The sequence below is a fragment of the Myxocyprinus asiaticus genome, chromosome 37 (genome assembly GCF_019703515.2).
Source record: "Myxocyprinus asiaticus isolate MX2 ecotype Aquarium Trade chromosome 37, UBuf_Myxa_2, whole genome shotgun sequence".
NCBI lineage: Eukaryota > Metazoa > Chordata > Actinopteri > Cypriniformes > Catostomidae > Myxocyprinus > Myxocyprinus asiaticus.
In genome coordinates this window covers 23,207,595-23,228,537 of record NC_059380.1, presented here as the reverse complement: position 1 = coordinate 23,228,537, position 20,943 = coordinate 23,207,595, and the positions used below count along the sequence as shown (strand labels likewise).

The window sequence follows — 20,943 nt, the reverse complement described above, 5'->3', positions numbered from 1 at the left end:
CCTTCAAGACCCCGTGAAATCAAAATTGGAGTTTTGTGGCTTTTAGTCTGTCAGTTAGCTTTGAGGTCATCTTTATGCTACTGTTCTCCCAGAAGTTGACAACATTAACTTTTAGCAGATGTATGTTAAAATGTCTTTCTCTTCCAGGAAAACAGACCAAAAATGTTGACGATTTGTGTTTACTTGAATTTGCACATTTTTGTCCAATAAAATTTTGTTCCCTCCCCCTAAGTGCTCCAATATACTTCTAGAGAAGCAGAAGAAAAATGGGTGTGACATCATTTTGAACAAAAACTGGCCAAAAGAAGGTGTTTTTGAATTCATTGCAGTGGTTAAACACCTTTTCATGCCATTGGCATGTCATAGGTGGGTGTGTCCCAGTGCTCCACCTACTTATCTTTTTCCGACTGACTTCTTCACTTCTTCGAGAATTATCTCAAAATGAATACAATGAAGTGCCTAGTTGTCAAGCTGGTGCAGACTTAACTGTATGATCTGTATGATTATTTGTGTAGAGACATTTTCCAAGACCATGTCATGTGATTTTTAATTTTTTTTTAGATTAAGTCTACAAAAGTCTATAATATACAAATACAATGAATGACAGATGGTAAGTGGTGAATATTAAGGATACATAGGCCTACAGCATGTTAGTGTTAGCATTAGCATTAGCACAATGAATGCAGAATGTACACATTGGAAAATTAAGGTCTATTCACATATAATTAATGACTAGTTTGCAAGACGAACTGCTGACAAAAGGTATTTTCACACCGAGAACGAAATGAATAAAATGAAAAACAATTTTATCCCTATAAACTAGGCAGCGCTGTTGCTGTTCTACAAACACATTTCGTTGACCTTATTCAGCTGTCATTGCATAAGATTAATATTTTTAATGCTGTTAAGGCATTTGATGTAACTATTTCATTATGTTCTTTCCATGTTTTAATGCATTTAAAGGAATATAGAATCTGTGTTTGTTATACAAGTGAAATGAGTAAAAAGCGCTGTTGCATAAATATAAGTCTTCTTTATATTTGCACATGTAGTTTGCTACGAGAACCGAACTTCCCTTATTTAGGACTGGATAATAGGCTATAAAAAGGTGCAGTGATATAAATATGCTGGAATAAACATGGAATAATATACATTAAGGAAAAATATGCATAGAAAATAAGATGCATAACATAAAAATTATATAAAAGAAAACACAGGCTCACTGTCTTTATTTTATTATTGCATATTTGTTTTGAATTCAGGGTTTATTGTGTATGGTGAGAAAAAGAGCACAGTTACATGAATACTTTATATTATCCTTGCAATAAAAATAGCAGTGAGGTTCAGCAATTCATTTGTCTTCACTTGTAGTAAAATATTGCATGTAAAGTGTTTTTTATGCAATATTTTACTACGAGCTTAGTCCAAAGGAATGGCCTAATCTCACTGCTATTTTAAATGCTTGTATGATATAAGAGGCACAATAATGTACAAAAAGACACACCAGGTATATTATCAAATGTGAGGTAGGCCTGTCAGTACATTACAGAAATATTCTAAACAGAAAGAATGTGTTAACAGCTTCTATATTATTTATTTATTGCATGTTTGCATTTTGAGTTTTTGTGCATGAGACGAGTAAAAGAGCAGCACCTGTTTTTGCCAGTTGATTAGCGCCATCAACAACTTGGATTGTGCTGCAGCAGCTGCCCTGTCCCAATAACCCCAGTTGTGGTTTTGGACTTGCCTACCACTTGTCATATGTATTTCCAGTAGTTGGAGAAGCTGGCTGTTCACAGAGTGCTGTATCCAAGCATGTTAACAGAAAGTTGAGTGGAAGGAAAAAGTGTGGAAGAAAAAGATGCGCAACCAACCGAGAGAACCGCAGCCTTATGATTGTCAAGCAAAATCGATTCAAGAATTTGGGTGAACTTCACAAGGAATGGACTGAGGCTGGGGTCAAGGCATCAAGAGCCACCACACACAGACATGTCAAGGAATTTGGCTACAGTTGTCGTATTCCTCTTGTTAAGCCACTCCTGAACCACAGACAACGTCAGAGGTGTCTTACCTGGGCTAAGGAGAAGAAGAACTGGACTGTTGCCCAGTGTTCCAAAGTCCTCTTTTCAGATGAGAGCAAGTTTTGTATTTAATTTGGAAACCAAGGTCCTAGAGTCTGGAGGAAGGGTGGAGAAGCTCATAGCCCAAGTTGCTTGAAGTCCAGTGTTAAGTTTCCACAGTCTGTGATGATTTGGGGTGCAATGTCATCTGCTGGTGTTGGTCCATTGTGTTTTTTGAAAAGCAAAGTCACTGCACCCGTTTACCAAGAAATTTTGGAGCACTTCATGCTTCCTTCTGCTGACCAGCTTTTTAAAGATGCTGTTTTCATTTTCCAGCAGGATTTGGCACCTGCCCACATTGCCAAAAACACCAAAAGTTGGTTAAATGACCACGGTGTTAGTGTGCTTGACTGGCCAGCAAACTCACCAGACCTGAACCCCATAGAGAATCTATGGGGTATTGTCAAAAGGAAAATGAGAAACAAGAGACCAAAAAATGCAGATGAGCTGAAGGCCACTGTCAAAGAAACCTGGGCTTCCATACCACCTCAGCAGTGCCACAAACTGATCACCTCCATGCCACGCCGAATTGAGGCAGTAATTAAAGCAAAAGGAGCCCCTACCAAGTATTGAGTACATATACAGTAAATGAACATACTTTCCAGAAGGCCAACAATTCACTAAAAATGTTTTTTTTATTGGTCTTATGATATATTATAATTTTTTGAGATAGTGAATTGGTGGGTTTTTGTTAAATGTGAGCCAAAATCATCACAATTAAAAGAACCAGAGACTTAAACTACTTCAGTCTGTGTGCATTGAATTTATTTAATACACGAGTTTCACAATTTGAGTTGAATTACTGAAATAAATGAACTTTTCCACGACATTCTAATTTATTGAGATGCACCTGTAAATTAAATGGCCTAATGGCTATTTGTTAAAAAGGACGAGGTCTTGGAAATGTCTTCCTCAAACTTCCTGTTTGAATAGGAAATATGTCAGGAAAGAATACTGCAAAGAGATCACAGAAAGATCCACGTCAAACCTGCACATTGTTTCAGTCATTCTCTCATTCAAACTCAGTTCAAATGGATAAAACTTCGCCAACATTCTGCAGCTGGGATTTGGCTTTATTTTGATAGCAAAGCATGTGATGTTGTGGACAGCAGAAAGACATATGATAAAAAAAAAATTAAATAAAGAAAGACAAGACCACAACAAGAAAGAATTTCTGACATTTGTAGAGTATACACGCAACAGTTACAGCATTTTTAACTCAAAGCGGTAGTTTCACACATTTAGACTCTCTACTGAGCACCATCAGTTTTTGTGAGAGTATATTTGTGAGAGATGTGTGGCTATTACTAAATCTGTGATAAAATACAGTAAAAAGACGCAAGTGACCAGTACAAAAATTCAGGTCTGTCAAAGTGTAAAGAATAAGGACTTTAAATGAGGAGCATTTTACAAGCATTCATGAAGGTCTTTGGTAGATTGACATATGTCTAAAACCAGTCAATCCATGCCTGAAACAGTCTCAAGCTAGACAAATAACATTTCCCAAACCGTCAGTAGTAAACGAGAAGGCAGTTTATTATAAGAGGGCAGACTGATCATTGGCTGTTGGCATCTCCGTTTGCAACAGGTTGTCTTCATCATCTGATTCAACGATGGGAGTTTTTGATCCGTCATCATTGGATGCCTGGCTGTCACAGGTGGAGTTGGAGGAAGTGGACAGCATACGTGATTTGACCTCACAAGGGTCAGGAATTCTTGAGGACACGTCGTCTCTCTGCAGTCCACCCTCTTCAACATTATTGTGCCCAAGATCTGTAGAGGAAATGCCATATTACAGGTACTGTAAGCAAAAAATGGTCCTATTGCATGACAGATATCACTGAAATAGGTGTCCTGAGAAATCAAACAGACAATGAGTGTCTGTTTTTTTTTATTTATTTTTTTATGACCCTGTACATTTTTTACTGGAGAGCAATCATTTACAAAGCTGTTCAACCCCACAGCAGTAAGTTTATCATGTCATTGAATGGTTTGTTACACCATACCCAAACCAGCCATGATACACGACAAGACATTTTGTGGATTACATGGGCTGTTTGGAATAGCATTCTACTCTTACTACTTCTGCAATATAGAGTGCAACATTGCCCACCCACTTTTCCAGTCATCTTAGTTCAGTAAATATTTTTCCTAATAATATTATTCTATAGGTATTTAAAAAAAACAAATTCATTAAAGAGTTCTAAGACATGAACCAAACCAATCAGGACCAAGGTGAATCCCATTACAAACTTTGATTTGAAGCAAAAAAGTATTAGAAAATCAAACAAAGAGGGTAAAAGATATTGTACTTTCATGACGGAATGAACTACATTCCGATGGAGCACTGTGACGTACATAATCTAATTAAAAATGATGGAAAAATATAAAACCATTGATTTAAAGTTGTTCATTATAAGTATAGAAACAGTTAATTTTAGGCTTATTGCCAAATATTTATATTTGGATTTCGGAGACCACAATGCTTCAATCGCAATGCGTCATGCAGAGCTCTTTTGCTGTGAATACAGTACAGCAGTCGGGTTCTGGAAGTAAAAATCCCATTTATTTTTTCCATAGGTGAATATTTTTTTAACAATAACTTGTAACCCTTTAAAGACAGACCTACTCCATGGTGTATGCTTCTGCTGAAGCCATCAGTCCACGTTGTTTCAAATATTATTATTTGTTTTTTTAGAAAAATTGTGTTTAAAAGTCAAATACCTTGTGAAGAATAACACTACCCATGATCCTGAAGAGAAGTTCTCCACCAGAGAATCACGGCCAACAAACAAGCACTGTAGCAACCGCCCACTCGCATGAAAGATAGAAACAAGTCGGTCTTCCTACACTTAAAAACTACTTATATATTCGTATATATCTGAATATTTTGCAATAGAATTACATTTTATACATATAAGTAACATAAAATTAAAATTTTTAGATTTTTCCAATGTTTTTAATTCTATTACACCATTTGTAGTGCTTCATGAAATTGTAGTTCATACCAAAATGAAAGACGTTGTGTATGAAAATCCCAGGAGATCAGCAGTTACAGAAATACTCAAACCAGCCCGTCTGGCACCAACAAACATCCATGCGATTATCTAATCATCCAATCGTGTGGCAGCAGTGTAGTGCATAAAATCAATGCAGATACGGGTCAGGAGCTTCAGTTAATGTTCACATCAACCATCAAAATGGGGAAAAACTATGATCTCAGTGATTTGGAGTGTGGCATGGTTTTTGGTGCCAGATGGGCTGGTTTGAGTATTTCTGTAACTGCTGATCTCCCGGGATTTTCACGCATAACAGACTCTAGAGTATATTCCAAATGGTGCCAAAAACAATAAAACATCCAGTGAGGGGCAGTTCTGCGAATGGAAATGCCTTGTTGATGAGAGAGGTCAACAGAGAATGACCAGACTGGTTTGAACTGACAAAGTCTACGGTAACTCAGATAACCGCTCTGTACAATTGTGGTGAGAAGAATATCACATAACCCGTTCCTTTTTGGAGCTCTGTCTGCAGCTATACCCTTCTCATTCTATTGCTTGCCATGATTCTCTGATTGAGGGAACTTTTCTTTTCATTATCAAAAGTGTAGTATAGTTATTCACTACAAATTACGCTAATGAGCACAATTTTTCAAAAATGAAGCTAAAAAAAAAACATATACTCACGGCTTTAACAGAAGCATATACAGTCAATTAACAACTTTGGAGCACACAGTAGGTCTGTCTTTATAACTTTATAAGTCAGCGTTAAAAGAAAATTACCCGATGGAGAATATGAATTAATTTTTACTTCTGGAACCAGACTGTTTCACTCTAGTATGAAAACCGTGCACAGCATGCAAATTTTATTTCCAAGATGATAACTGGATGGCACTAATTGCTAAATTAAACATGCAATTGTCAACATGACGAGGTCAATACAGCATACTGTATAAAACGTTGCATTATAGTAGGTAGTATACACTGCGCAATAGTAAATCTTTCAGGCAGTAAAGCTCACGTGATCCCCCCTAAAAAGGTCAGTTGGATAGAGCAGTTAAGCCAGGACATCTACTAGCGACAAACAATTAAGCAACTTGTTGATCTGCACTAATTGCTGTCTGTGCAAATGACCCTTAAGAATGGTGTGCAGCATATACAGTACCTGGAATAGGGGTTGTTAGCGCTCCTTCCTCCCCGCTGGCACTGAAGAACACATCCAAAACATCGTGATCAGAGATGTCCAATAGGTCCATCTGCTCTAGCATATCCACGTTCACCTCCATTGAAGAGATGCTTCCTAACGGAGCTGGAATGGGAGGAAGACACAATATTTGAGATGAAAAGAAAGTGATTGAAATTTGGTATGGTGTTAATGAGTGTGTTCACACTCACGTCTCATATAGTCTATCTGCAGGTGTGCAGATGAGAGGTAGACATCCACATCATGTTGAAACACCTCCTCAAAAAAGCGCTGTCTCTCTCTCAGCCTCATATGCTGGGTCGACTCTCTGGGACTCTCTGGGACTCTCTGTGCATGCTCTGTCTCTGCTACCAACAACAACAGGAGCAGTCTTCTCAGTCACACTTTATATGAAGACTCATTATCATTAATCCTTAAAGGAATAGTTCACCCCCCAAAAATTTTTCTTTTTTATTTTCTCACCTTCAAGTCATCTCAAACCCATATGCTGTTATTTTTTCAGTGGAACAAAAAAGGTTCATAGTGACCTGTGAAGCTCTTAAAAGGACCATAAAAGTAGTGCATGTAACTCATGCACTATATATCAAGTCCTCTGAAGCCATACAATCAGTGACAGTTCTAGCTTGTATGGCGCCCTGGGAGAACCCCCCTTTCACCACAATTATCTACATACATCATTCCACCAGCAGGTGGCAGAATGTACCACTTACACACCCTCCATTCACTATGTCTAACACTGAATGTTCCATTTCTGTATTTTAGTTTTATTTAAGGTAAATAAAAACTACCTCATTGGTCCATAGCATTGCACTGAATATTTATTTTTAAACTGCTACATAATGCAAGCAGCAAACACGACCTGTAGTGTCCATAAAATCCTCTCTTAACTTATAGGTAGGAAGGAAAGGAAAGGAACACACTGTACTAAATGCTGTGCTAAGACGAAACAAACAAACATTTGTCCATGCAAAACAAGAGACACATGAGGATGTGTTAGAGGTATGTAAACATCTTGTGTCTGTATGTTCCAGTATGTCTGATGAGTCAGTTGTTAAATCTTCTTTACTTAAGCCTTATTTAAGAAGCTAGAATGAATGTATCTAGGCATTGTCTGCAGTAAAGCTCTTAAGTAGACTATTAAATATAGTACAGCATGTAAACATGTGTTTTTATGCATGTCAGATAGATCGATAGATCGATAGATAGATAGAAAATAATTTTAATGCTATATTATTTAAGTTGTAGTACATAGCATTTGTTGTACTGCCTTTATTTTATGCTGAAATACAGTAAATAAATAAAAATTGATTATTTGATTAAACTTTGTTTAAGAACAATACACTACAAAAAGGTAATATGGTATAACCATGGGTATTTTGGACAAGTATCTTGGTAATACCATGGTACTTTTTGAAGTACCTTGGGGTACTATGTAAATGACTATGGCAATCAGTCAGTAACATGAAATTACCATCTGATACCAACACTGTGTCATAGATGTGTCACATAAAAGTCCATGGGATGTCTCATTTTGATTATTACACATTGATTATTAAACACTGTTAACATTTTACCAAAAATAAAAAAAGTAAAGGTTTGTATATGTGTGTGTGTTTGACAGCAGTTTGCAGAAGTACTTTTTTCCACGTGAAAGATAATCTCTGTTATCCATGTGCCTTTTACTGACCAAGACACCTGACCTTTGGCATGGAAGCTGTAGTCACTGGTTAGTCATTGGTCTATATTTGGAGACCTCTCCATGTGTGACGGCACACACACCACAGTCTTCACATAGACAATCTGATTCATCTACCACCATGATCCCAGAAACATCCCCATTAAAAAATACAGACAAAACCAGCTCTGATTAAAGCAATGCCAGAGGACTTCATTTCAGCTCATGATTTCATTGGATGCAGTAATACTTCAATTTAATAGAGGAAGTATATCATTAGACTGCATTGTGTATTTCTTCATTACATTAGATAAGCTCTTTACATGAATAAAAAGCAAACAAACTAACTAATGATAGGTTTCAGTATGCTCTGTTGAGTTTTACATTTGTGCTTCACTGTCCTTGAAAAGTGACACAGGAGCTCAGCTAAAATAACAGGCCTTCCGCTCGCAGCAGGGCTCTAGAGTGTTAGAGAATGCCATTCTTTTGCTTTCACAAGCCATTAATACATTCAGCCTCACAGAGACTGTGTCCCGCAAGTGAACCATAATTAGAAAGCACCGGCTGAGCCTGAAATAATTGGATCTGCCTTTTAAACTGGGTCTAAATTAGGAATAATGTAAAGATTATCTTGTCTGTGCTGGTAGTGCTGATCGCATTCAGCTGCCGTCACCGGACAAGCTCTAGACATGCCAACTTAAAGTGTCCGAAACTTAAAATGCTGCTTTTGCAGGCAGCATGGAGGTAGGAAGGCATCTAGACATCATTATACAAATACCCAATATGGCAGATGTAGTGTACTGCCTTTCAGGTAAAAGAGCAAATAACCTTTCAGATACAGATATCACCTGTCAGTCAACTGGAAAACGTGCATGCGCATTAGCTGGACCAGCCTGAAAAATAGTGGGGGGGTTTTGCGCGATCTGAGCTAAAGACGAACAATTATGATACCATAATTGTCAGATTTAACTGCTGATTTAAAATATATTCATTGATTGCAGTCTTGATCAACCCTTTTGGAGACTGGATTGACATGCCTTAAAAGGGACTTCAGCAGTTGTGTAAAGTAACTAAGTACAAATACTTTGTTACTGTACATAAGTAGCTTTTTTTAATTTTTTTATTTAATTTCTTGAGTAGCCTTTTTACATTTGTTGCAACTTTTACTGGTAACATTTTACAATAAGGTTCCATTTGTTAACAATTAGTTAACAACATTAGTTAATATGAACAATAAACAATACTTATTAAGCATTTTTTGATCTTAGTTAATGTTAATTTCAACAGATTATAATACATTTTTAAAATCAAAAGTTGTATTTGTTAACCTTAGTTAATGCACTATGAACTAACATGAACTAACAATGATCAATTGTATTTTTATTAACTAACATTAACAAAGATGAATAAATTCTGTAAAAAAAAATATTGTATTAATTGTTTGTCCATAATACCTAAAGCATTAACTAAAGTTAATGAATGGAACCTTATTGTAAAGTGTTACCCTTTTACTTCGCGACCTTTGTTAGCCAAATAAATACTTTTTACTCTGATACAGGCCCTCTTGTTACATGTTACCCTGATTACATAAGTTTGCTTCATTATTTGTGAAAAGAGACACTCAGTGCATGTGCTTATGGAGTCAACTTAAATAAGCCTAAAAGTGCTTGCAAATGTACAGATAAGATCCAATTTTCCTTAGCTGTGTACAAACCTGACATCTACACTACCGTTCAAAAGTTTGGGGTCACTTGCCTGAAATGTTTCTCATGATCTTAAAAACCTTTTGATCTGAAGGCATATGCTTAAATGTTTGAAATTAGTTTTGTAGACAAAAATATAATTGTGCCAACATATTAATTTATTTAATTACAAAACTAAAATTGTATATATAAAAAAAAAAAAAAAAAAAAAAAAAAACGTTTTTGAAATGGATGACTTGGAACAAATAATAAAGAAAAGCAGCCAATAAGTGCCCAACATAGTTGGGTACTCCTTCAATACTGTTTAAAAAGCATCCCAGGGCAATACCTCAAGAAGTTGGTTGAGAAAAGAGTATCAAGAGTACATTTCTGCAAAATCTAGGGAAAGTGTGGCCACTTTGAAGATGCTAAAATATAACACAGCACAACATAATTCCCATCTTTCCATTTCTATTATTCCATAATTGTGATGACTTTACTATTATTCTAAAATGTGAAAAAAATGAACGGTATTGTACATGTATTCATTTAGTGAATATAGTCAAGTCAAGTCATTTTTATTTGTATAGCGCTTTTCACAACACACATTGTTTCAAAGCAGCTTTACAGAAAATCATGCATTCACAGAAAATTAAACCGTAATATCTATAAAGTCTTAGAGTCATCAGTGTGTAGTTTCATTAAATATGATTGTAAACTGTGTATAAAATAAATAATTAAATCATTAAATCATAACTGTATTTAGAACCCCAGTGAGCAAGCCAAAGGCGACTGTGGCAAGGAACACAAAACTCCATAATATGTTGGTTAATGGAGAAAAATAACCTTGGGATAAATCAGGCTCACTGTGGGGGCCAGTTCCCCTCTAGCTAACCAGCATGAATATAATGCCAATATTAGTTATTTATGTGCAGTGCAGGTCATGGTTTAAGATTAGTAAACTAAGTAAGTGTTAAGGGCCAGTGTTTATACAAATATTTTGTATAAACTATAAGATTAATGACTAATGTCTTTGAAGTTCAGCCTGGATTAACTGCAGAAGTTCACATTGATGTATTGTCCTTTGTTAGTTGGCTGATGAAGGCTTTTGTTGGCAAATAATAGAAAGTCTATGTATTCCATTTTAAGAGTGTAGTCCATCATTAGACCAAGGTGATTCAGGCAGAGATCAGTGAGGTGCATCGCAGTTCAACCAGCAGGTCATTTCGGTGAAGTCTATCCTAAGTCCAAGGTTCAGGCAGTGGCATATGAGTATCCCATGTCTTATGGTTTGAGTTGGCATCAGTTCATCCCCTGAAGTCCATCATAGTAGACTGAAGTGATGTCTGGCTGGCACCGGCTGCATTTAGTCGTCATCACTCAGAGACACATAGCAGTGGAGTCTGACACCAAGAAGGAACAGAGGTGGATCTGGGCGGCTCTGGTAACCTCGGGATATGAATCCGGAGGTTGAGATAGGGAAACAGTTAGAATAATATTAGCGTAGATGCCATTACATTTTTTGCAGAGTTATAGAGCATGATAAATGTTTCTGGTTCCGGCAAACCCAACTAAAGCAGCCTAATTGTGAGTTGATGGATAAATTAGGTGTATGCCTGGCTAAATAGATGAGTCTTTAGTCTAGACTTAAACTGAGTGAGTGTGTCTGTGTCCCGAACCGTGTTAGGGAGACTATTCCAAAGTTTAGGAGCCAAATAGGAAAATGATCTACCTCCTTTTGCGGATTTAGATATTCTAAGAACTTTTAACAGGCCAGAATTTTGCAATTGTAATAAAGGTGATGGAATATAGCGTGGTAGAAGGTCACTTAAGTACTGCGGATCTAGATCATTCAAAGCTTTGTACATAGTTAGCAACATTTTTAAATTAATACGAAATTTAACAGGTAGCCAATGTAATGATGATAAAATGGGGCTAATATGATCATATTTCTAGGTTCTGATCAGCACTCTAGCTGCTGCATTTTGAACCAAGTTTATTTATTAAATTTGCAGGACATCCTCCCAGTAATGCATTACAATAATCTAGTCTTGAGGTCATGAACGCATTAATTAGTTTTTCGGCATCAGCAACAGAGAGCATGTGTCACAATAGCAATATTTCTGAGGTGGAAAAATGCTGTTGTACAGACATTAGAAATTTTATTTTCAAAGAACAGATTGGTATCAAATATAACACCTAAGTTCTTTGCTGTAGAAGACGATGTAACAGTACATCCATTGAGAGTCAAATTATATTTTAGAGGCTTATTTTTAGAGGATTTTGGTCCAATAATTAGTACCTCTGTTTTGTCGGAATTGAGTAGAAGGGAATCCAATCTTTGATTTCATTGATACAGTCTGCTAATTTGGAGAATTGTGAAATTTCGTCAGGTTAAAGTTTGGTATCGTCATTTATTCTACAATTCCTGATAATATCTCCCAGGGGAAGCATATATAAGGAGAAAAGCAGAGGCCCTAAATCTGATCCCTGTGGCACTCCATACTTAACTTTTGTTTGATTTGACAATTGGTCATTTACATAGACAAAGTGGTAGCGGTCAGCTAAATATGACCTAAACCATGCTAATGCAAGTCCACAAATGACAACATAATTCTCAAGCCTATTCAAGAGAATGTTGTGATCTATCGTGTCGAATGCAAGACTAAGATCTAAAAGCACTAGAAGAGAAATGCAGTCAAGATCAGATGATAAGAGCAAGTCATTTGTAACTCTGATGAGTGCAGTCTCAGTACTGTGATGGGGCCTAAATCCTTTCTGAAATTGTTCATATATATACTATTTCTCTGTAGAAATGAACATTGTTGGGAGGACACTTTTCTAGTATTTTCAACATAAACAAGAGATTTGAAATTGGTCTATAATTAGCCAATTCTCTAGGATCAAGCTGTGGCGTCTTAATAAGCGGTTTGATAACTGCCATTTTAAAGTTTCTTGGGACATGTCCTAAGGATAGCGAGGAGTTAATAATGTTAAGAAGAGGTTCTGAGATTTCAGGGAATATCTTTTAAGAGCTTATTTGGTATTGGATCTAACATACGTACATGTTGTGGCTTTTGATATTTCGATAAGTTTTGTTAGCTCTTCATGTCCTATGAAAGCGAAGGATTGAAGTTGCTCGTGAGGAAAATTATGAGATACTGTTTTCTGTGGTACTGTGACTGACGATTGTATAATTCCAATTTTATTTCTGATTATTTCAATTTTATCAGTAAAGAAATTCATGAAGTCATTACTAGTGTATTCATTCATTACTAGTATATTCCGTTGTGCTGCAATGGAATATCTGGTTCAGTCGAGGTAATGAATAAACACCTAGGATTGTTGTGGTTATTTTTTATGAGTTTGCCAAAATATGCTGACACTATCGCTACAGACACTATCCTTTCATGCACTGGGAAATACCTCTAATTTTGTATTCTTCCACTTGCGCTACATTTTCCGAGCTGCTGTCTTGAGAGCATGAGTGTGATCATTGTACCATGGTGCGGGGCTTTTTTCTTTAATTTTCTTTAATTTCATTAATGAAGGGGGCACGATACTATCAAGAGTGCTAGAGAAGACTGTATTTATATTTTCTGATATTACTTCAAGTTAATAGAACTTCAAGAATAGTTCTACCTGAATGATAGCGTGGTGTAGATTGAGTAACATTACATACTAACTGATCGCAGCATACAAGAGATGAGGTAATGATCTGAGATGTCATCGCTCTGCGGGAGAATTTCAATAGTATCAATATCAACTCCATATGACAGAATTAAATCTAGCGTATGATTATGGCGATGAGTTGGTCCTGTCACATTTTGTCTGACTCCAAGAGAGTTTAGAATATCGATAAATGCTTATACCAATGTGTCATTTTCATTATCTATGAATGTTGAAGTCACCAACAATTAAAGCTCTTTCCACAGTAACTACTAGATTTGTTAGAAAATTTGAAAATTCACCAAGGAAATCAGAATATGGCCCAGGTGATCTATATACTGTAGCAAGCGCAAAAGATAGCAGAGATTTTTTAATTGTATCTGATGGTATCACATAAAGCATTATTAGTCCAAAAGACTTAAACTTATATCCTGTCCTCTGGTAACACCAAAAACTTCACTGTAAATTGCAGCACCACCTCCTCCTCGACCCTTTATGTGAGGCTCATGTTTATAACAATAACCTGGGGGAGTAGAAACTAATATATTCATCCAGTTTGACCAGGTTTCGGTCAAACAGAGCACATCCAAACTGTAATAATTTAATTTACAAATAGTGCTTTGGTTGAAAGAGATCTAATGTTTAGTAGCCCTACCTTTACATGATGTTTATCTTACATTTTTTTGTTACTTTCAAGTTTTACCTCAATCAAATTTTTTCTAAATGATTTAGGGAGGGGTTTGTGTTTGGTAGTTCGGGGAACAGACAGTCTCTATGTGATATCTAGGTGATACAGTCTCTATGTGTTGTTGTTTATATGACCTTTGTGATGTCACAAGGCAGCTAGCAGACATTTGGATTAGTCACTTTGTCTGCTTCCTGACCTGGGCCCCAGTTAGTCAAATACTATCACTATTAAGACTATGAGCCAAATTACTAGAGAGGAGAGCAGCACCTTCCCTGGAGGGATGGAGTCCATCTCTCTTTAGCAGGTCAGGTCTACCCCAAAAACTCTTCCAATTGTCTATAAATACTATGCTATTCTCTGGACACCACTCAGACATTCAGCCATTTAGTGACACTAATCTAATATAAACCTCGTCATCACGACGAGCAGGGAGGGGGCCAGAGCATATTACAGTGTCTGATATCGTTTTTGCAAGTTCACACACCTCTTTAACATTATCTTTAGTGATTTCCAACTGGAGAAGCCAGACATCGTTAGTGCCAACATGATTAACCATTTTTGCAAATCTACGTTTAGCATTAGCCAGCACTTGTAAATTTGATCTGATGTCAGACATTCTGTCACCGGAAATGCATTTAACAATAGTGGCTGGAGTCTCTATGTCTTTATTATAGCCCAGCATCCATATCACCCTGTAGCTTAAGACCGGTTGCCCACTGAAGCTAAGCAGGGTTGAGCCTGGCTAGTAGCTGGATGGGAGACCTCCTGGGGAAAACTAAGGTTGCTGCTGGAGGAGGTAATGGGGAAGCTAGCGGGGGGTGCTCGCCCTGCAGTCTGTGTGGATTGTGATGCCCCAGTATAGTGACGGGGCCACTATACTGTAAAAAGGTACTGTCCTTTGGATGAGATGTTAAACAGAGGTCCTGACTCTCTTTGGTCATTAAAAATCCCAGGGCACTTCTTGTAAAGAGTAGGGGAGTAACCTTGGTTTCCTGGCCAAATTACCCCCATTGAAAAAATGCTATATAAATGTAACATTCATTCCATTTCCCTTACAATAGAATCTCCTAAAACCAGGGCTCTTTCAACATGATTCTCAGTGGGAGCATCACTGAGTGGGGAGAATTGACTGGAAGCCTGCAACGGGAGAGTGGTGTTGCTTTGCTGAGCGAGTATGCTGCTGAGACGTGACCCAAACACCCTGCTGTGGGGGCTCTACAGCCAGAACCAAAGTGTGTGTGTGTTGTTCATTGTTCTATCCACATCCAAAACAGTATCTACTGGCTTCTCTTTCTCACTGACCTCCACTAGCATTCGGATGTGTGTCTCTAACTCATTAACCTTCTCCGTCAGCCTGACTAATTCCTTAAATTTATCACATGTAAACCCCTCACTGCTGATGGAAGAAACTATAGTAAACATGTTGCATGCCATGCAGGAAGCAATAATATGAGCGGATACCATGACTTACCGCAATTGTTTGTTGTTGTTGTTGTTATGGTTGTTCTTGATCGGTGAGGGTTTGAGATTGATGTGAATCCCTCACACAATTGTTTGCTGTTGTTGTGTTAGTTCCTGATCAGCAGATGTTTGAGACTGATGCAATAATCCATGTAAAATACAGAGGAGAAAACGAATGCACACAGTCGAAATGCAAGATGTAGACAAGTGGGGGAAAAAAGAAAAAGAAAGAAAATGGGTGCGCTCGGTAATATATATGCAGTTGAAACAGTAGAAAAGCAGGCGGGGGGAACACGCTGTAAAATGGTAAAGGATAAACGATGAGCGTAGAGGAATAAGCAATGCTAAGCAGGCTAGCAAGCTACAAACAAACAGACTTGTGCAGCGTGCTGGCAGCGTGCTGGCAGCAACCGAAACAGAAATCAGGAAGAGGGTGCCAATCAGTATATAAGCCACTGATTACGGGAATACTGAAACCATGGAGGATTCTTCTAAGATGATGTGGAATATACAGTATAAACAATACCTCTTTAAGGTTAGGCCCTATTGGTATTCACTTTTAGTGTAGCTCACTATTTTGTTTAATGGGTAATTCAGCTCATAACTGCTAAGGGATAGAATAAGTAAATATGTTGAACTTTTACATAATAAAATGATTGATATTATTGTTTGAATTAATTATATGCTGTTCATGTTAATTTCCATGAACTATAGCTTATTTTCTGAATAAAATGTCCTGTCCTTATTACTTTAGTATTGCACTATCACTTCTTTATTACTTACAGGCCCCGATGGAATATGCGCAGGCAGAACTCTGCAGAAACCTCAGCAGATTACCACAGAATTGTGACATCTGTCACTCATAAAAGTTATTTGCATTCCCCATCCCTTGCATGTTTGTTTATGAAATATTTTGGCTCATGTCATGGTGCTTTTAACTACTAGTAAAAGTGTAATACTCTCAGGACCATTTAATAAATTTTGCTAATATTCTGTATTCTGCAGAATTCCGCTGATCTTCCTTGAAAATGCGATAAAAGTCAGCAGATTCTGTCTGGGCCTGCGAGACTCAATTATATGGCTTTAAAAATAATAACATGAAAGGGTCTTATTTTATAAGATGAAAGGTTTCGAATTTGCAGTATTTTTACTTTTTTTATTACTCAATTTCTTCTCAGTCAAAAAAATGTAAGATCTGAACAGAGTCTCTCATTGGAAAGAGAGAAGAAAAATTGTTTTTCAGCGACAGCAACGAAATACTTTATGAAATGCTGTACATCTCCTGAGCTATGAAAGAGCAACTTTTGAGCGATACTGTTTTCCTCATGGCTATATTTCACTTGTGAATCTGCATTCTTCATGTGTGAAATTCTTTTACCCATTGAAAGCCAGTGTGAGATTGTGGTGACTGCATTTATTTTTATTTCTGTTTACAAGAATCCATGAGTCATCATTTGACAGACAGACCTCCATAGTAGGCAGTTGTGTAAGGTTTAGATTGCAGTCATTCTCTCAACACTAGTGCCAGCAGTAAGGACGTTGGGAGGCATCCAGGGGCCACAGCACTCTGAATAACTAATTAGATCTGAACTGGCGGACTGCCACAGCCAGAGAGGACAGGGGAGAAGCTGGAAGTCACAGTCGTGTGTCCATCTGACAGTAGTGTGAGGATCAGCAGAATTTGTGTAAGCTTGTGTGTCTGTGTTTACAGTGGCCCCACAAAGTATTTGGACACATTAGCCAGTAGTCACACTTAAAAATATATGAATGGCATTGCATTATATAACAAAATATAAAACTAAATTGCATTAGAAAGATTGTACAAGCACACTTTTCAAGCAAAACTTAAAAAAATAAGTTAGGTTTCAAATAATAAAACAATAGATATATTGTTTAAAATGAAGGCAACAGTATTTAATGACTACAGACCCATCGCTCTGACGTCTGTGGTCATTAAGTCATTTGAGAGACTGGTGTTGGCCTACCTAAAGGACATTACTGGACCATTTCTGGATCCCCTTCAATTTGCTTATCAAGTAAACAGGTCAGTGGATGATGCAGTCAACATGGGATGCAACATCTGGACAGACCAGGGACATATGCATATGTTTGGCTTTCAACACCATCATCTCAGCTAGACGACACTACTGTCATCAGCCTCATCCAGGAATACAATAAGTCTGCATACAGAAGGGAGGTTGAACAGCGGGCTGTCTGATGCAGTCAAAACAACCTGGAGCTGGACACGGTCAAAACAGTGGAGATGATAGTGGACTTTAGGAGAAATACTCCAACATTGAAAAGCACTGTGGCAGCAGTGGAGTCATTGAGGTTCCTGGGCACTACCATCTCACAGGACCTGAAGTCGGAGACCCACATTGACTCCATTTTGAAAAAGGCCCAGCAGAGGTTGTACTTCATTCGCCAGTTGAGGAAGTTCAACCTGCCACAGGCGCTGCTGATACAGTTCTACTCAGCAGTCAATGAGTGTGTCCTCTGCACTTCAGTAACTGTCTGGTTTGGTTCAGCTACGAAATCGGACATCAGAAGACTACAAAGGACAGTTCGAACTGCTGAGCGGATTATTGATTGCCCCCTGCCCTCCCTGCAAGGACTGTACATTTCCAGAGTGAGGAATGCTGAAAAAATCACTCTGGACCCCACTCACCCAGCCCACTACCTTTTTGAACTGTTGCCTTATGGCCGGCGCTACAGAGTACTGAGAGCCAGAACCATCAGGCACAAGAACAGTCTTTTCCCTCAGGCATTTCCATCTGCAGAACTGTTGCTCACTTGATGTTTTTTGTTTTTGGCACCATTCGGAGTAAATTCTAGAGACTGTTGTATGTGAAAATCCCAGGAGGTCAGCAACTACAGAAATACTCAAACCAGCCCATCTGGCACTAACAATCATGTCACGGTCCAAATCACTGAGATCAAATTTTTTTCCCCATTCTGGTGGTTGATTTGAACATTAACTGAAGCTCCCGACCCATATCTGCATGATTTTATGCACTGCACTGCTGCCATACGATTGGCTGATTAGATAATCGCATGGCTGATTGTTGGTGCCAGAGGGGCTGGTTTGAGTATTTCTGTAACTGCTGATCTCCTGAGATTTTCACACACAACAGTCTCTAGAATTTACTCAGAATGGTGCCAAAAACAAAAAGCATCCAGTTAGCGGCAGTTCTGCGGATGGAAATGTCTTGTTGACGAGTGAGGTCAACAGAGAATGGCCAGACTGGTTCGAACTGACAAAATCTCAGATAACCGCTCTGTACAATTGTGGGTAGAAGAATAGCATCTCAGAATGCTCTTCTGAGATGTGGGTTGGCGCTGTTTTGGTGGCACGATGGAATCAACACTATATTAGGCAGGTTTAATGTTGTGGCTGATCGGTGTATATATATTTTTTCTTATTGTGTATTTCTATATATACTTATATTTTCTATTAGCTTTTTATTTTTATTCCATTTTTTTTTATTATCTCTGTCTTGTTGTTGTATTGTTTGTGCACTGGAAGCTTCTGTCACCAAGACAAATTCCTTGTATGTTTAAGCATATTTGGCAATAAAGCTCACTCTGATTCTGTGATTCTCTGATTCTGATTTGGACAGCTGTCCTTAATGTAATGAACTACACCTGTGGATAGTCTTCTAGGACACCAGTGTGAACTTGAGGGGATATGACTTCATGCATCCACTATTACCTTTAGACTAGTTATTTAAAAGTAATGGCTCAGAAAAGTGAAGTCAGTTCCAATGCTGTGTTCCAGACAACTCGGAATTTTCCCACCTTCTACTAGAAAATAATGGCTGGAGCGCTGCTTGATGTCAGACATCCGACTTGTGAACTTGGGGTAGATCGGTCTTCCTCGACCTCAGCGTCATTTTACGTAATTTATAAGATGATGGCGACCAACGAGCATAATGCGGAGCTGGGTTTCATGAAACATAAAAACACATTTTTAAGTATTTTCACTGCATGAAATGTATGAACATGCAATATACAAGAGTGCAAGCATTTTGTGTTCATGACGTCAATGTTTTTGCTGTACTTGCACCATCTTGAATCTGGAATGCATTTAAGTGAGAAGGATATAGCTGCAGACCGAGCTCCAAAAAGGGGTGAGAGCTCCAAATGGGCAGCAAAGATATGCAAAGGCCCTAAACCTAACCTTACCCTAACCCTAACAGCGGGTGGAAGTGCCACCCCCTTTTGGAAGTTGACCCAAACCCCTTCTACCCCACCAAACTCCAAGTAGGTATAGCTGCAGATCGGAGACCTCCAAATGGGGGCGGAATCTCAAAAATAGGGCAGGCTTACTCCAGAAGGGAGCGTGGTTACTCCAAAAGGGGGTTGCACCAACTCCAAAAGGGGTGTCACTTCCACTCACGGTTAAGTTTAGGGAAAGGGTTAAGTTAGGGCCTCCCTATATCTTTAATGGCGGTTTGGAGCTTTAGGAAGAAGCACTTAACCCTCAGCAGATATGTCATGAAATTATGGATATTTCATAAGTGGGGTGGTGTGATTGGATCCTTCATATATGTATGCATGTTACCAGGTGTGCTTGTGTATGAAAATAAAACGATGACTTGGTGCTTCTGAAATAACACAGGGTTATGTGCTACTCAGGGGTGCAGCTACAATGTTTTGGTTTAATTCCTTTCCAGTCAAATTGCATTTTCTCTGATGCAATTGAGAAAGGACCAAGTCAGGGAAAAAAATTATTTTACTGAGCTATTGTCCTGAGAAAACAACATTTTGCTGACCACTGTTGCTCTTAGTGTTGCTCTAGTGCCAGTGCAGTGGTAAAGTGTTTATGCAGGTCAGCTGGCAGGAATAGCAGAGCTCATAAATATTCCTGACCTTTGGCTCACAAATCAACTTGTAGACAGAAATAACTATCATGTTCCTTTTTGTATTGCTTTATTTCATTAGTGGTACTTGGTAAGGCAAACATCACTATTACTATTGCTCATACTTAGGGTTAATGATTAGAATATTCCCCTAACCCTTAATATTACACTTCGGCATGAAACTGGTCCCACACAATATGTTTTTCCCTGACACATGATAAAACAGGTGAAAAAAATGGGTCTTTCGCAATGGAAGTTAAGTCTGAAACAGAGCACTGTTCCCATGAAAAATTGGTAATATGAAAGCTGTTTTGCAGACTAGGGAGAGGATTGTGGTACCGAACCCGAGACAACCTGTAGGCGGTGGTATGAGCTTGGTTGCATTGGAACTGTGGCACTTGTTCAGGAAAAAAAATAAGTTGATCACATTCGGATTTGAAGCGCAGCAAACGTGTTCATTTTGAAAACCACCTTACAGTGAGGGAGGGAACCCAGCCTAGGGACCAGAATATCACAGAGACCTGGGTATGGGCTCTTTTGACTTGGGCCAGTAAACAACCACCTGGCAACCACCCAGCACACCATA

The 20,943-nt window shown here is 38.1% G+C and overlaps 1 protein-coding gene across 1 annotated transcript in view; it reads right to left on the bottom strand.

The window, feature by feature from the left end:
- Positions 1-2,868: 2,868 nt before the first annotated feature.
- LOC127427674 (dysbindin-like) overlaps positions 2,869-20,943 on the bottom strand; it is a 30,239-nt gene continuing 12,164 nt past the window's right edge. The window contains exons 2-4 of the mRNA XM_051675398.1: positions 6,512-6,667; positions 6,282-6,425; positions 2,869-3,893 (exon numbers count right to left, since the gene is read on the bottom strand). Of these exons, the coding sequence (XP_051531358.1) occupies positions 3,658-3,893; positions 6,282-6,425; positions 6,512-6,667 (536 nt within the window). The 3' untranslated portion in view covers positions 2,869-3,657. The remainder of the gene's footprint in view (positions 3,894-6,281; positions 6,426-6,511; positions 6,668-20,943) is intronic.